Below are 17,787 nucleotides of genomic sequence, written 5' to 3'. Positions count from 1 at the left end.
TCTGTTTAAAACTCTGCAAATTATAAATCAATTAAAGAAATGAAGGAAGACATAAATAGAAACACATGTCTATTAGCAATATTCCCCAAACTCAACTAGAGATTCAACAGAATCCCTATCACTCTTTGCAGAGCTCATTCTAAGCTCACTGACAAGCTCATTCTAAAACTGATAGGGAATTCAAGGGACATAGAAGTCACAATGATCTTTAAAAAGAAGAATAAAGTAGTAGTGCCAGCACCACCCAATTTCAAAATTTACTACAAAAATAGTACTCAAGGCAGTATTTACTGATGTAAGAATAAACTTACAGATCAATAGAATATAATTGAGAGTCCAGGAATAAACTCCTATTCACAGCCAATTGATTTTTGGTAAGGCTGACAAAACAATTCAACAGGGAAACAACAGGCATTTCAACAATTGGTGATAGAATAACTGGATAGCTACATGTAAAAGAATTAAGTTAGATTCCTACCTCACATCTCTTACAAAAGTGACCTTAAAATGGATGTAAGAGCTGAAACCATCCAAAACTCTAAGAAGAAAAACTGAAGGGCAAATCTTTATAATTTTAGATTAGAAATATTTCTTAGGTATAAACCCAAAAGAAGTAAAAACAAAAACATATAACCACACAAAAAGATATTCATAGGAGCATTAGTCATAATAGTCAAAACAATGGAAGGAATCTAAATGCCCATCAACTGATAAACGAATTAAAAAAATTGATATATCCATACAATTAGTAAAATTGGAAAATAATTTGGCAATAAAAATGAATTAACTACTGATACATGATATACAATATAGATGAATTTTGAAAACAACATGCAAAGTGTAAGAGGCCAGTCACAAAAGACTATATATTTGTTGGGAAGTGATAGTGTATGCAGTCTCTTTACAGGATGATGAAACGCCTAAAATTAGATTGCGGTGATGGTTACAAAACTGTGAACAGACTAAAAATCAATGAATTTTACATAGTATATGAATTATACCTCAATAAAGCAGTATCAAAATAAAAAAAAGGAACGAAGGAAAGGTGGGAGGGAGGGAGGAGAAAAGAGAAGGTGGTAGGAAGGAAGGAGAAATAGCAAAGGAAGTTATTTCCAGGAAAAAGAGTCACAATTATTGGTCTTGGGTCTTAAAAAGAAACTGAAATATCATTTACAAATCATTAGGAAAGATATTTTAAAAAGATGGGAATTAGGGCCTCTCTGGTGGTGCAGTGGTTGAGCGCTGGGCTGCGAAGCTGCCCACAGCCTGAGCAGCACCAGTTCGATCCCCGGCCGCAGGCGAGGGTCCCACATGGCGCAACAGACTCTCCTGCTGCGCCCGCTGCTCCCCTCAGCAGTGTACTTCGTCAGTCTGCTTGTTCTGCTACCTGCTCTGGCTCTGGTGAATTCTCTCACCCTCCCATGCTTCTGCCTGTACCCAGTGCTTATATAAATTAAAAAAATAAATAAATAAATAAAATTAAAAATTGGGAATTAAACTAAAATGCATAGACTCATATAATTTATTTTAAATCATGAATATGTTAAATTTATTTAAAAAAGGGTTAATCAGTTAAATAGAATACATCATGGGATGTTATATCCTACTTTTTAAAAGATTAGAAGAATCTACAAAGATGTTAAATTTAACTCCCTTTGCTAGTTATCCTGGGATGCACAGGAAAAAGTTTTATTATTTCTATTTTTATCAGATTTATAATTCAAAAGTGGAAGAGGAATACAGTTCCACCCCTAATTCTCAAATTACTTAGAACATGAATCTTGAAAATTGAAATATATAGGAAATTGATAAAAATACTGGACTTAGGTTTACTTAGGGAATTTCCTAGAAACACGACTGTATTCTTATAATATTTATCATTTTATAAGCTAAGTTCAAGAATAAACAACAGGATAAAAGTTTCCAAATCGTGTGTAAGCCTGCAGTGGCTCCTATGACCTTGAATCAAAGAAAGTATCTATTTCTAGCTAAGATCTAAAACGCACTATACTTTATAATGCTTCAAGTACAGAGGACATCTCTGTTTGAAACCATGGTTCCGACTTATAATGTACAGTGACATTTTTTCCTTATTCTGACAGTTTGATTAAAATTTATACAGAGCTAAAGGCCACAGCTGAAAAAAAGTGCTTTCAATACCTAAAATTCTATATAGCAATTACTTTTTCCAAAATAGTAACTATACTTACATCAATATCTTCTTGGGTAAAAGTTTCTGGATCTTCTCCCATCATGTTGGCTAAATGTCTCTTTCCTAAGTTGAACTCTTCAATCTGCTTTTTAATAAAATCCACTGTGTAAGTTGTATTTTTTAAGGCGGCAATATTTTTCTTTGTTGTTACAGCTGTTGTGTGTCTTAGCCTTAATACCTAGTAAAACAATAAACAGAAAGAAAAGATTTTAAATTAAACAATGATCTTATAGGCCACTGTCTCTAAAAGACTGTGCTTCAAAAACAGTTTAAGCAAATTGTGTTCCAACATATTAAAAATAATATTGATAAATGATATTCTCAAAGAAGGGAATATATAGAGAGAGCTACTGGGGGTAAGATGCCCAGTCTGACATCCAAACTGTATTCAGTAGAAAAGAACTCATTCCTCCCAAGAAAACTAGGGTGCTGTTACAAAGGGGAAATGGATGCTAGGTTAAACAAACAAGAAAATTTATTATAACGCTACTTAGCAAAACTCACTATATTTATTCCACAAACTGTTAAAAATTATGAGATTTAACATGTATACCAAACAAAAAAACATACATATAGACCTCATTTAAATCCAGAGTAGGGCCTCCCTGGTGGTGCAAGGGGTTAAGCACTGTACTATGAAGCAGTCTACAGCCACGAGTTCAATCCCCAGCCAGCCAGGGAGCAACCCACATGGCGAAGCAGACCTTTCTGTCTCGCCTGCTGCCCCCCTCAGCAGTGTACTTCAGTCAGTTGGCTTGTTCTGTTCCCCACTCTGTCTCTGGTGGATCTTCTCACCCCCCCTCCCCATCGCTGGCCTATACCCCAGCTGTTGTATGCATAAATAAACAAATTTTTAAATAAATAAATTCAGAGTAAAATAAACCAACCATAAAAAGCGCTTGTTGAACAATCACAGAAATTTGAGCATGGAGTGGGAAACAGTTATTAAGAAATTACTATTTATTATGTTAAATATGCTATTGAAATGGAAGCTGTGATTTTTAAAAACTTTGTTAGAGATACATATTCAAATATAAGTAAAAGAAGAGAAAGTCAGAGATTTTCATTAAAAACTTCCAGAAAACATTAATTGTTGGAGTTGGGTGACATATACACAGAGCTCATACATTAATCTACTTTTATATATGCTTGGACATGCTTTTTCATACTAAAATTTTAAAAAGTAAATCACTTTACAAGTTCATTTAACAAATCTGAGCAACTACTATGGGCCTATGTACTAAATTTTAACAGACATAATTGTACAATGAAATCAAGTGATATGAAAATGAGACTGTTGCCATTCTGAATAAGGAAGCACAAAACATGGTAAAGATGCAGTTTTCTTTTAAGTTACTAAACCTATTTGTCATAAAGAAGTGTAGCAGGCGTTTACACATACACAAATGTTTATACACACACAAGCACCCACATATGCCTGAACAAAAGAACTTTTCACACTTTTAATTCAAGAAACAATCAAAAAGCATCTAGGAGGTATCTGTAGGTACTATGCCAGGCATTACAGCAGGGATATAAAGGGTATGTTATTCTTCTCAAGAGGTCTACAAGCCAAATCTAGGAGAAAGACATGAAAACATGAGATATTCAGAAATAACAAAAGAAATATATGTAGGTCTTTCACAATTGTAGACAGCTGCCAAGATGGCTCCCAGTGATTCTGCCACCTGGTATTCATGTCACCGTGCAATTCAGGTCAAACCTAGTGACTTGCCTATGATGGAAAGAATACTACCGAAGTGACAGAATGTGACTTCTGAGATTAGGTTAGAGAAAGACTGTCCCTTTACACCCTCTCTTGATCAATCTGGTAGAAAGAAGAAAGAAGCCAGATGCAGCAAACTGCCCTAGAGAGACCCAAGTGTCAAGAACGGAAGATGGCCTTTGGCAAGGATATTATTCTTGCTAATACCCACACTAAGTGAATTGTGAAGCAGATCCCCACTCCTCCTCCCCCCACACTGATAACGACTATAGCCATTGTCAACACCTGAACTGTTGCCTCATGGGAGACCCTGCTAAAGCCCAGCTAAGCTGTGCCTGGAATCCTGACCCACAGAAACTATGAGATCACAATTATCTGTTGCTTTAAGTTGGTTAAGTTTTAGGATTATTTGTTTAGGGTAATTTGCAGCAATGAATAACTCATTGATCATCTAATTACAACACTAAAGCAAGGTAGCAGAGAGTTTACTTATCTTGTTTTATAAGGAAAGGTGGGAGACGGGTAACATCTGTTATCAAGCTAAGCTTTCTTTAAATTAAAACTCTGTAAGCTGCTACCTAAGGGAAATACAAATTTTAATGTCATAGTATTTTCCATAGTTAAAACAATGAGGAACTCACTAAATCTATCCTTAAAGGCCAGGATGAGCGCTCAAAGGGGGAAAAAACCCTCCTTTCAAAAGGGTTTCTTTTCATTGCTAATAAATTGGCTTTATAAAAAATTCAAAAATTCCATAGGGGAAAACACAACTAATTTATGAGTTGTATAAAGCATATGATACAAATGAAATTCAATTTTTAAATTTGTTCTTCAAAGAATACTTTTTAGGAATTTATCAATTAAGTTTGTTAAGACCCTACTGTTCACCAACCAGATGTTGTGATAAAGGGCGGTGTAACCTCTGGGAGCCCACAAAATGAGAGCGGAAAAGAAGAGATACTTAAGAAAAGGACAGCAATGTTTTCACAGTGAAATAAAAATATACCAGTGTTAAGCCACCAAATGTCACTGATCATTCTTCTGTGGCAGGCAGTCCAATTCAACAAGAGCACATTGGTTCAGTAACTGGAAAGTTTAATTACTCAGAAAGTGCTTAGTGGAAAATAAAATTAAGAGGACATATTGATATTATGTATATTTTTCAAAATATAAACTGTTATATTACTTTTCCTTATTATAAGAGTAACAAATAATGATGCAGAGCAGGATGAGTCCAGCAAGATGGTAAAGGAGTAAAGATACCAGGTTAGTCTCCTCCACATGTTTACAACCAAATTATACATAAACAAAGACTCCTGAATGATGAATGGATGACTACTATATCCATCGAGAAGGATGGCACTGCAGAAAGGGGTAGGAAAGACCATATTTTAACTGTGTTGTAGTGACAGTGTTGCAGTAGAAGACAGCTGCTACAAAGAGCTTCTTTGCTATCATTGACTGAAGGGTTCACAAGCACAGGAGGGACTTTAGTCTTGGAAACTATATAGGAGAAGGGAATTCACAGAGTAAGTATATAGGACAGAGGAGGTACCACAAGAGAACTATAGTAGTAAGGGTGCAGAGACCAGTGGCAGAATGCCAGAATAAGAGCAAACCACCTAAAAGCAGACACTATTAGATAGCAGCAAACACCCTGAGTAAGAGAATGACTTTGCACCCCTACAGTGGGGAGCATAAGGACAGTGGATGATCTCAGTGACTATTGAGTATGGTCTGGATGAAGTGGTGACAGTCAGTTTGAGTCTACGTGTGGCTCCCAAATAGATGGAGCCAGAAGCTATGTAAGATCACCTGTGTCCACTTAGGCTATTATCTGCAGCCTGAGGCTGTATTACACAAAACATCTGCCTAAACCCCACTCAGAACCAAAGCAGACATAACAACAGGGGCAAGTGCCCTAGAATAAGGCTCCATACTCTAAAGGGAAAAGAATAAAATCTGGCCTGTATCCCTGACTCAATCATAAACCCTCCTGGAGCTATATTTACTGCTCAAGCAGAGTTTAGAAGTTGAGGCTGGCACAAAATTGTTGTGGACTTTTTAGCTGAGGAGTTGGCCAAGGGGACAGGGACACTGTGGATTCCCACCTTCCAACTCAGGTACTTGAAGTACTTAAGGAAGCTCTAATTCTTGGTGCTCATTGGAGACAACCTTTTGGTGCCTTGCTATCTTGGTTCCTACTACCTCTTACACAGGGTCATCCAAACAGGTGTAGAGGCTTCAGTCTGTGAAACATTAAGCACCAGAGGATCCTGGGTAAAAGAAAAAAAAGCTAGAATTATACCCAGCTACCCATAGGCATGGTAATAAGGCCAACTGATCAAGACAAGAAAAGGAAGCTCTTTTATCTCAACCCACAAAAACTAAAAATTAAGGGGCAGACTATACCACAAATGCTGGAGCAAAAATACCCCAAGAGAAGTCTCAATACAGCAGAAATACAGAATCAGTCTCATGAAGAGTTTAAGGTATCAGTTATAATCATGCTTGACAAAAATTAAAAAAAAAAAAAGAATCAACAAAAACAGGAATGGAGAAAATATGGGATGCTACAAACAGAATTGATGAATTTTAAAAAAATACTATAGCTGAAGTAAGTTACAAATATTAATGAAATTTAAATTAGCATTCCTATACAAATATACTGACAAGGATTTAAAACTCATGGGTAACCTTTGTGGTTACAACTTATTATAATACCAATGAGATTTTCATTTGTAACAGATTAAAAATAATCAAATACCACCTTAGCATGGGGAAAATAGGTTTGTATATGACTAAAGAGACAAGAGAGCATACACAGGTTCCCAAATTGAAAAAAGCAACCACTCTCTCCACCACAAGCATTGTCAAAAATAAAACTATTCTGTATGCTATAGTTCCTTTAATAGATAATTATGTGTATATAGGACAGAAATACTCAAGAGATCCATGGAAAAAAATTAAAAACTTCCTGCATATTTTCCAATAAAAATTAATAAGAACAAATGTTTGATAATGAATTTGTCCACGTAGGTTTAAAATATAAAAGGTTTTTTCTCAATACAGTCTTTAAATCATAATATTGGACTTCCTTACCATATCTGGTACTGTTTATCACTTTCCTTGAAACATTCTCCTGTTTTCCAGGGTACCACATTATCTTACTTTTCTTTTACTTGTTTGGAAGCTCCTTTTCAATTTCTTGAGGGCCCTTCTTTCTTCCTGTCCTTCAGGGCCCTTCAAGGCTCTCTGCAAATTCCTCTGTGATTACACACCCTCCCGAGGTGGTCTAATTCTTTTCCAAGGCCTCAATAACCACCTACAAGATAACGGAGGCCTTGTAAATCAATTCTATTTCACTATTGATTTGCCTTGTGCCTACTGGAACTCCCTCCACTTGGACATCCTATACAGAAGCCTAAGGTACAATTATAATCCGAGCTAACCTCATTTTCTTCCCTCTCAACTCTTCATCCTTCTGGGATCGGATATCAATTAATGGTATCATCATCCAACACGTTATGAAGTTGGAATCGTGAGTGCGCTCTGCCCTAGGGGGCGAAAGAAATGTACAAGTTCTGGTCTCCATCGCTCCACAAACAAAGTTTTTAAGTTAAAAAACTGCAATCATGCCAGGCACACATGTGACTGCACAAGTGTGGCTTTCAGTCTCTCCATTAAGCATTCCAGGCTATTGCAGGAGTCCAGTTCTCATTCACTTCTGACGCTGCCCTGCGGAGCAAGCAGAAAGGACAAGACCTAACCCATCATACCTAGGCGCTCGCACCCCTGAACTTGGCAGTCAAGGGGTGGATCGTTCTAGTTATGTCTGCACTTAACTTCTCCCCTTCCCGCATTGGCAAAACCCAAAGACAATCTCAAGAGTGGCTGTGGCAAGCCAATAGGCGCTCCTCTCTCAGCCTCGGACCTCTATTAAATACCTAAGACCCTCGGGTCGAAGTGTGAGGATCGCGAGACGCCAAGCAAAGGGTAGCGGCGGCAGCACCATGTTCTGACGCTACAGGGATCAGAGCTTCCACTTCTCCCAGCCTTACCTGGTATCTGATAACTGACTGCACTTCAGCAGCCCCAGCTTTCCAGATGCCTTGTCTCTGAGCCAAGCCAACCGTACTCCCGAGAAAGAGCCTGTACGAAACCCCAACGCCGCAGGACACACAGGAGGCCGCCATCTTGGCCGGGGGAGACCTGGGTAGGAGGGCAAAGGGGCGGGGCCTGAGACCGCGCAGGCGCAGATTCGCAAAACTGCTGGGAGGCGCTTCCCTGGCGTTGGAAATGGAAGGCGTGTCCCACGATCCGAGGCAGCTCGTCGCTGATTAGGTGGGTGAGACCGCGGGGCGTGACCGATTCCTGCCCCCGGCGCCGTTGTAGGGGGGCTGGAGGGCTAGTGGATCTGTTGGCTTCTTTCCTTTTTTTTTGCATTTGGTGAGTACAGTCGCTCTGCAAGTGTCATTGGTGCTGACTCGGCTTTTATGAGCCCTGCCTTCCCGTGCACATCGCTTCTACCTTGAGCCAGCTCTCCCTGACCTGGAAACCTGCACTATCCATCCACATCTCCCTTGCTCTTCTGTCTTCACACTCCGACATTGCTGCTCCTCTCCTTGATCACGCAGGAGTGGACTTAAAGCTTTGTTTCCCATCTGCCTACCTTCTTAGTGTGGATGGATTTTCCTTTCTTTCTGCCTTTTCCATATTTTTCTGGGCCAGGGTCTCCACCTTCCAGCAATTACCACACCACTCTAGGTTCCATGGCACCTAGAATAGGTTCTCTCATATTGTTTAACTTACTATGCACAGGCTAAACACCAAACTGGTGAGGACCATGCACTGGTCTTACTCATCTATGCAGGTCTCCTCCCGTGGTGTTAGGACTAATTCTTATTGAAACAATCAGAACTAAATGCACAGTTGCTGAATTGAGATAAGTATAGCTTTCCTTCTGAGACTGTGTTCTGGCAGTATCTCCCAGGGTACTTTTACAAAAATACATACTAAGTGATGTAGTAGTAAGCCGTTCTGAAAGAGTTTCCAGATACTAAGATTTGAAGAATCTGTAAAATTAAAACACAACCATACACACTCGCAGAAAATCTGAGATCAAAGTTGTCAAGCAAATGAATACCAACAGACATTTCTAAAACAGAACATTTTAACACTAAAAAAGTAGAAATGATATAATCACAGAACAGAGTGGTCCCTTAAATGGAATGCATTTAGTTGAAAAGCTCACTCTGTTGTTCTTTTTGTAATACCATGTAGTCTAGTAACAGTTTCATTAGAAATTGGCAGAGGCAACAATAAAATAAAAGAAGTTGGCAGAGGTCTATCAACTAACATTTGGGAACTAAGACATTGTAGCTCATTAAAATAGATGCCTTTAAAAAGAAGTTCCTGCACATTCTTTAAAAAGAAAATGTAAACATCTAATTGTGAAAATTTAACCAAGTAGAAAACAAATAAGTATGTAGACGAAGAATTTAAACCATTTTTTAAAAATATTATCTTGGCACAATATAAGAACTAAGTACACAAAAATTAAGGCTATAAATAGTGGTGTTCTCTTTTTCCTTCTAAAATTTATGTCAAGATCTTTTGTTAGACACAGTAAAGCAATGTAGCTCATTTCTCACCTCTGGGGGCAGCACAAGGAATACTGCCTTACATTTCCCGTGTAGCCTTTGAATTTGGGAACAAGTACTCCAGTACGGATTGGCATTGGGTACATAATTTGGAAACAAAGGGAAAGACTGGAATCAGTACTGTGCTGATTGAAATATGTGAAATATGCGAAAGGTCTGTAATTTTACCAAACAGCTGAGACTTAGATTCATTTACTTTTTCTCTCATCTTCTGAGCGTTTTTTATGTTAGATCATAAGGTATTCTTTTACCAAGATCATAAACTCCAAAAATCCAGCATGATGGATCATGTCTAATGTGAGGTTTGGTTCTAAAGTCAGCTTGTAAGATAAACATTACCAAAGTAAAAATGTTGAACTAAAAACACCAAGTGTTGCCTAGAGATGGAATAGTGGGAACTGTTAGCTACCCCCAGTGGGAGCGTAAATAGGTACAGCCTTTCTGAAATCCATAGACTAATAGACAATCTAAAGTTAAGATGCAGGGCCTCCCTGGTGGTGCCCCAGTCGGTTGGATCCCCGGCCCCCAGCGAGGGGCCCACATAGTGCACAGACCTCTCCTGCCGCGCCCTCAGCAGTGTACTTTGTCATTCTGCCTGCTCTGCTCCCCGCTCTGGCTCTGGTGAATTCTCTCACCCTCCCGCGCTTCTGACTGTACCCAGTGCATGTATAAACAAAACAAACAAATAAATAAATAAATAAAACATGCCTCTATAAAAAAAAAAGTATAAAAAAAAAATGAAACTGTGAATCCATTAAACAATAGCTCCCAATTCCCTTCCTCTCCCCCAACCCCTGGCAACAACCATTCTACTTTCTAGTTCACCACCATCCTTTCTGTCTCTATCAACTAGACTAGTATCACACGTCATATAAGGGAACTTATACAATATTTATCCCTTTGTGCTTAGCTTATTTTACTTAGCATAAAGTTTTCAAGGTTCATCCAAGATGTAGCATTTAAAGAAATTTATTCCTTTTTAAGGCTAGATAATATGCAGTTGTATGGGTATGCCACTTTTTGTTTACTCATCCACCAAGGAACATGAGTTCTTTCCACATTTTTGGCTATTGTGAATAATGGTGTTATGTACATGGGTGTACAAGTGTTTGTCCAAGTCCCTGCTTTCAGGTATTGGGTAAATTCTAAGAAGTGTTATTGCAGGGTTTTATTTTATTGTGGCCATATTTTTACCTTAATCTACCCAAAGGATAACTTGAGTGAAATTTAAACCTACAACTTACAAATTCTAATTACTGAACCATACCCAACTCAATAAACAGTATATAAGGGGCAAGCAAATGAGTAATGTCAATTTCACTGAAGTTTTAAAATATTTATGAGAGGTGATTTTAGTATCTAATTGCTATATATCAAGTTTCTATAAGAACTAAAAAACTGAATCTGACTCAACCTACATGTATATCTATTCTCCAAAGATGCATATATTTTACTATATTAATTGAATTTTAATAAATAACAAATATCTTCTTTCTTTTTTTCCCACTGTGTTCAGTGCGGATCCAATCCATCTACATATGCTCTTTATCTACAAGCTGTCAGTTATGTTTGCTATAAAAGAGACAGCACTTAGGGAGCTGTCAGTCAATGCTGTTATGATGCTTCAAGAATCATTTCTCCGTGCTTTGTTATCAAAAATAAAACAAATTTACATGAAACATAAAGGTGAATCAATCACACTATTTGCTGTGCATGGAAAATGACTTCAAGCACACACCAGTTCAGGGGCACCGCAAATAGGGCTGCTGTCTCTTTGACCATGTTTGTCATTATTTTGCATAGATTACACCACTTTCCTTAAGTGCATGCAGACAGTGAAATTAGTCGTTTTGATAGGTTAGTGGAATTGTAAGTGGTCTCTTATTTGAAATAATAGTGTGTAGAAAATGACATTGGAGGTATTTTTTCACCTATGCCCTAAGCATGGGTTTGGGGTCAATATAGGTTTCATGTGTAGTAGCTGCTGAGTGGAGGGTAAAGGAGATTTAGAAAAAAGATGGATTAAATGACCAAGATTATATGATGTAGTCAAGATACTAGGACTTTCAAAAGAAAAATAACAAATATTAAGAAGGAATGTAATTGGACTCCATAAAATAACTAAGAGCATAGCTAAAATAAATAGTCTTAATCAGAAACTAAATCAGAAAACTGAAATTAAAGTGAACTTATTAAGGCATAAAAGAGACTATTTTCAGGCAAATAGAGGGAATACCACTTTACACAGCAGGGAGGCAACTTAAAAAGTACATTGCTGCTAAGAAGTTCATGCAGCCTGAAAATGTAAATAAGTGGAACATGGTTGTGAAAATTGAGATATTTTCTGAAGTGCAATTTTCATTCTTTTGAGAAGCAAAGGTAAGAGCAACATTACCTCTAGTGTCTATATCAGAGAAAGTATATGGATTTAGAGAGTGACTATGAATGCAATTCTAAGAAGTATAGATGAGAACCCTCACTTATGTATGCACATATGCACCCATTAACACACACATAAAATATGAAAGAAATTTAAAATATTATATATCCTACATGACTTTAGTTGAACACTGTTGTAATTTTTTCTCATTTAACCACAACATGAGGGAGACAATGAGGGAGACACTTTTATTATCCTCATATTAGGCATGAAGATGTGGAGGCATGCAGATGTTAGGGGACTTGCATAAGTTTCCCAAGTAGGAGGTAATGGAGCCAGGCAGTGCAGCAACAGAGCACAAACCTCTGCCCACTACTTGATGTGATGCCCAGTCCTAGGCAGAATTTTAAGTTAGGTGTGCATGTCTGATGGGCATCTCTCTCACCTTTATTCATGGACTCTGCTCACCGATTACGAGGAGGCTCCACTCTCTCAGGGACTACTTCACGTCTGGTCTTGCTTCGTCATCCAGCCCCAGTTAACTCTGGCTGCTTATCTTCTGGCGCTCATCCATCCCATATCCTGTGAAAGGATTATTTCTGTCTAGGCTGTCCTGCACTTATGTTTCCTTTAGTCTACACAGTGGTGTGTGTGTGTGTGTGATTTAAATATGATCCTTTAATTGCTCACTCGTCCTCCATTAACCATGTCCCCACTACTCTTGGTGTCTTACATCAGGCTAGTCCTACATTTGTGTTACACCCTGGTTTCCATAGTGCCCACTAGAAGTATAACACGCATATACTTGATAAATCCTTCCTGTTATACACATAAACCTTCTAACTATTCAGAATGTGTCTATTTAAAGATGACTAAAAATTCTGGGATTCTAAAACAGAAAAGCCATTCAGGAAACTGGATATTTCATGATTTGGAGATATGGATAAATCTGCCCAACATCTTTGCAACCCAGCTGGGAAGTGGAATTTTTGTTCTTTAGGGATTAAAGTAAGAATTTAACCTACACAATGACCATCTTATCTTTACCAGCCTGTATTTATTGGTAAATACCATATGAGCCTCTCTGAGATAGGAGCCACCTGGATTTTAGTACTTGTCTTTTAGGAGCTTATAAACTTTTGGGGGGAAATGTTATGCACAAAAATGATCATTCTAGAATGGCTATGCTTAGTCATGGAAAAATTGTAAAGTAATTTGTAAGTTTAAGAAGGAAAACATTACTTCCTGCCAAATGGATCAAGATGTTTTCTTTCCAAATGTTTTATAGAACTGCAAATCAAAATAGAAAAACTATCTAACTCATTTCTTTACCATTAAGCAGAACCACTTCTCAACCTTGTCTAAAAGCAATTAACCTACCCCATTTTAAAATACCTACTAGGGCCTCCCTGGTGGCGCAGCGGTTGAGCGCTGGGTTGCGAAGCTGCCCACGGCCTCTGTGGCGCCGGTTCGATCCCCGGCTGCTCCCCGGCCACCGGAGGAGGGTCCCACATGGCGCGCAGACCTCTCCTGCCGCCCGCTGCTCCCCTCAGCAGTGTACTTCGGTCCTTCTGCCTGCTCTGCTCCCCGCTCTGGCTCTGGTGAATTCTCTCACCCTCCCGTGCTTCTGACTGTACCCAGTGCATGTATAAACAAAAACAAACAAATAAATAAATAAATGAATAAAATACGTGCCTCTTTAAAAAAAAAAAAAATACCTACTAAATGGAACTTTCTTATTCAGTTTATCAAATCAGGTGATAAAAATTATCCTTCAGTATTCTTAAATGTTTCTTAGACATTTGTATGCCTCTTTCCCTATTTCCACTGAAGAAATATTCCTGGAGCATTTTCCACATATTTTCCAAAATCAAGTATCAGCTACGTAAACCAGTCTTACCTCAATTAAATAACCAACAGAAAAAACAAAATCAAGTCTCATATTTGAAATCTGGAATTGTGTCCAATTTCAATGAGCATATCACAGCCTAGTGTGTGATTAAACTCTTATCTCTTTATGAAAAAAAAATTGGATTCTGAGACATATTGTTGGAAAAAGAGAGTGAGTGGAGAAAATGGGATTTTAGTTTTCACCTTTTGTCTTTTGTATGTACACACACCCCTTTCTGGCAGCAGGAGGAATTTCTGCCAAAGAGTAGGCACAAGCATTGGGTTAAGAACGTTATATCACTTTGCACTCATTTACCAGGCAGGCTGTATCATCCTACCCTACAGAATCAGTGAAAGGGAAGGTGGGTCAAATTGTAGCTCAACTTGAAGGGAGATCTACCCACAACTATGATGCTACTACTCTTATGTACCCCAGTCAAGAGGATGTCTCAAACTCAGCCCTTCTAATCCACTTAACCCAGTTACACAGTCAGGTCTAACATGGGTGCCTCTGATAAAGCAGGTACCAAATCATGTCTGGAATTCCAGTTGCAAGGGAACCTTTAACTTCCCAGCTTTAGCAGTCCCAGAAGGAAGTGATTTTTTTCTCTTTTATTCTCTGCTCTACTCATAACGTTTTACCAAGCAGAACCTAGTACCTGGAATATAAATGTTTGTTAAAGGGAGGAAATTGGAAGTGATGTTGAGCAAACTAATCCACAATGTTTACAACTGATTAATGGGGATATCAAAAAGGTTGGTTTAAGCATCTAGCAGATGGTTAGATGAGAAGACTTTGAAGTCCTTTTCAGATCCCATGAGGTCAGCGTCCATGTTTGTTTTGTTCATATTGAGCCAGGCTTGACTGCTCCACTGTGCCTTGCACAATACTCAACAATCAGTAAATGCTTGTGAGTTGAATGAATGATTACATAAAATGTAAGTTGTCATTTTCTCCTATCTCTACCATTCTTCAGTGTCATGATTAATATATTGATTATACTCCAATTTTTGTTTGCTATTGTAAAAATTATCGATATGTCATTTGATTTCCCTTTCCTAAACTGAAGATGTTATAAACTGAAGATGTGTAAGAACATTTATGTGTACCTTCTATCTATACTTACAGCTAAAATTATTTATTAATTTTTTAAAAAGATTTATTTATTTATTCATACAAGAACTGGGGTACAGGCCAGATTCGCGGGAGGGTTAGAGGATTCACCAGAGACAGAGCGGGGAACAGAACAGGCAGACTGACGCAATACACTGCTGAGGGGAGCAGGGGGCAAGACAGGAGAGGTCTGCCCCTCCATGTGGGACCCTCACCGGCTGGCTGGGATTGAACTGGCACTGCAGAGGCTGCAGACAGCTTCACAGAGTGGCGCTCAACCACCTATGCCACCAGGGGAGGCCCTAAAATTATTTATTATTAAAAGCACATTAGGGAACATAAGACTGACCATTACCATAGCAGTGTAGTTGGCTAGTGGGTTCATTTGTATTCTTGTTGCGCAGAAAAATATCATTGAAAAATATTGCCCCCACAGAAGAGGCCTTCCTTCTAACCTCAGAAAATGACATCTTAGCTCTTGAAGCAAGGCAAATGCAACATGATTAATCATAAAATAGTGATCATCGTATCAGCTTTCCAAACAACTTGTCCTTGATGTGGCTTTGTTTCTATGATTTGGGGTGAAGGAGAATAAGGTGGACTGATAGTTGTTTGGGCAAATACCTCCCTCCTTTGTTCCCATATTCACAGTAGGGTTTTTCCCTGCTTATTTTATTCTTAATTATTTTTAAAAACCTGTTTTTTCCTTTCCTAAAAAATCATTGGTATTTTATTTTCTGTTTGAGAACTGTAAAAACCTTAGTTTTATTCTGTGTGCAGACCTAACATCTCCATATATCTGTAGATGAACTATTATTATGATTATATTATCATTATTTGATTTGAAGTACCCAAAGTTAAGCATTTTTAGGAGTTAAAGTGAATTTATTGTGTGTTTTACTCAAGTCCATATTTCTAGATTTCAACTTTGTAAGACTTTTTTCCCAAAATTAGATTTATAACCATATCCAGAAAAAAATACATACCTTATATTTATATAAGTTATGTTTTTCAAAGAATTTTTACCTCATTTGATTTTCATAACAACCTAATTAGATGTTATACATACCAGAAACTAGGTCAAGTTTGGATACACTGGCTTGCATATTTTAAATGGTAGAAACACATATTAATAATGGAAAGTGTTATTTCACCTTTAGAAAGAAAAAGACCACCTGTTATTGAAACAGTACCAAAACAGTGCAAAGCAGGGTGTTAGAGACAGTCCAAAAGAGTGCCAATGAACAGTACTTAGGACAGTGACCAGGGTCAGGAGACAGGTCACTGTCAGTGGGTTCTCACCTGTGCAAACAATTACAAGACTTCTCTGGCTCAGGATCCAACAACAGGGTTTATTTGACAAACAGGAGATTGGGGAAAAGGAGAATTTCTAAGGCTGCAAGTGACTGGCTGTAGTGTCCTCAGTGTCCAGATAGTGTCCTCAGTGTCCAGAAGTCCCAAATAAAGACCACTTGTGGAAGATGAGGTGAGATAGCAGCAGCCACAAAGCAATAGCTTTCCTGACTCCCTGCTCCCAACCCCAAAAACCATCTTTCTATTTTCTTTCTCTATGAATTTGACCGTTGAAGGAGCGTCGTATAACTGGAATCATACATTTTATGTCTTTTTGTGACTTACCTCGTATAGCACAATGTCTCTTAAGTTTCATCTATGTTGTAGCATCTGTTAAAATTTCATTTCTTTTTGGGCCTCCCCGGTGGCGCAGCAGTTGAGCACTGGGTTGCGAAGCTGCCCCCGCGCGGCCTCTGCGGCGCCGGTTCCATCCCCGGCTGCTCCCCGGCTGCTCCCCGGCTGCTCCCCGGCTGCTCCCCGGCCACCGGAGGAGGGTCCCACATGGCGCAGACCTCTCCTGCCACCCGCTGCTCCCCTCAGCAGTGTACTTCGGTCCTTCTGCCTGCTCTGCTCCCTGTTCTGGCTCTGGTGAATTCTCTCACCCTCCTGCGCTTCTGACTGTACCCAGTGCTTGTATAAACAAAACAAACAAACAAATAAATAAATAAAACATGCCTCTATTAAAAAAAAAATTTCATTTCTTTTTAAGGTTGAATAATATTTTACTATGTGAATATACCACATTTTGATTGTCCATTCGTCAATGTACATTTGGGATGTTTCTACATATTTTTGTTGTGAATAATGATGCTATCTGATTATAATTTGCATGGGATTTTTTTTTTAATTCTTTAACTGTCAACAGACCTGTTTTTAAAATTATTTTACAAATAAAATAATTATAGACAGTAGATCATATTTTAAAATCTATTCTGCCGATCTTTTCCTTTTTATTGAAGAGTTTAATTCATTTGTACTTAATTATTGATAAGGTAGGCCTTCTGTCATTTTGCTATTTGTTTTCTGTATTGCCTTAACCTTTTTGTCCTTTATTTTCCACATTGCTTTATGTGTTTATTGTGTTGTACTGAAATTTTTTTTTTTTTAAGACTTATTTATTTATTTATACAAGCACTGGGTACAGTCAGAAGTGTGGGAGGGTGAGAGAATTCACCAGAGCCAGAGCAGGGAGCAGAACAGGCAGAAGGATTGAAGTACACTGCTGAGGGGAGCAGCGGGCGGCAGGAGTGGTCTGCGCGCCATATGGGACCCTCGCCTCGTGGCCGGGGATTGAACCGGCGCTGCAGAAGCTGCGGGCAGCTTCGCAACCCAGTGCTCAACCGCTGTGCCACCGGGGAGTCCCTGCACTGAAATTTTTTGTCATTTCCTTTTGTGTATAGCCCTAGATACTTTATGGTAAACTTGGTGATTACATTTAGCACCCTAAAG

General features: G+C 38.5%; 1 protein-coding gene across 2 annotated transcripts in view; it reads right to left on the bottom strand.

Annotated features, from left to right (window-relative positions):
* MRPS9 (mitochondrial ribosomal protein S9) overlaps positions 1-8,168 on the bottom strand; it is a 53,014-nt gene extending 44,846 nt beyond the window's left edge. The window contains exons 1-2 of one of the 2 annotated variants that reach the window (XM_037528028.2): positions 8,000-8,168; positions 2,211-2,390 (exon numbers count right to left, since the gene is read on the bottom strand). In XM_037528028.2, the coding sequence (XP_037383925.1) occupies positions 2,211-2,390; positions 8,000-8,134 (315 nt within the window). In that variant the 5' untranslated portion in view covers positions 8,135-8,168. Of the gene's footprint in view, positions 1-2,210; positions 2,391-7,040; positions 7,276-7,999 lie in introns of those variants that run through there. The other variant, XM_037528029.2, reaches the window with a different exon arrangement.
* Between the last annotated feature and the right edge of the window lie 9,619 nt (positions 8,169-17,787).

This window comes from Talpa occidentalis, unplaced genomic scaffold, assembly GCF_014898055.3.
Source record: "Talpa occidentalis isolate TD23 unplaced genomic scaffold, MPIMG_talOcc4v2.1 talOcc4.5, whole genome shotgun sequence".
Classification (NCBI taxonomy): domain Eukaryota; kingdom Metazoa; phylum Chordata; class Mammalia; order Eulipotyphla; family Talpidae; genus Talpa; species Talpa occidentalis.
Note: the sequence above shows the minus strand (reverse complement) of the source record. Positions and strands in the feature narration are given on the sequence as shown.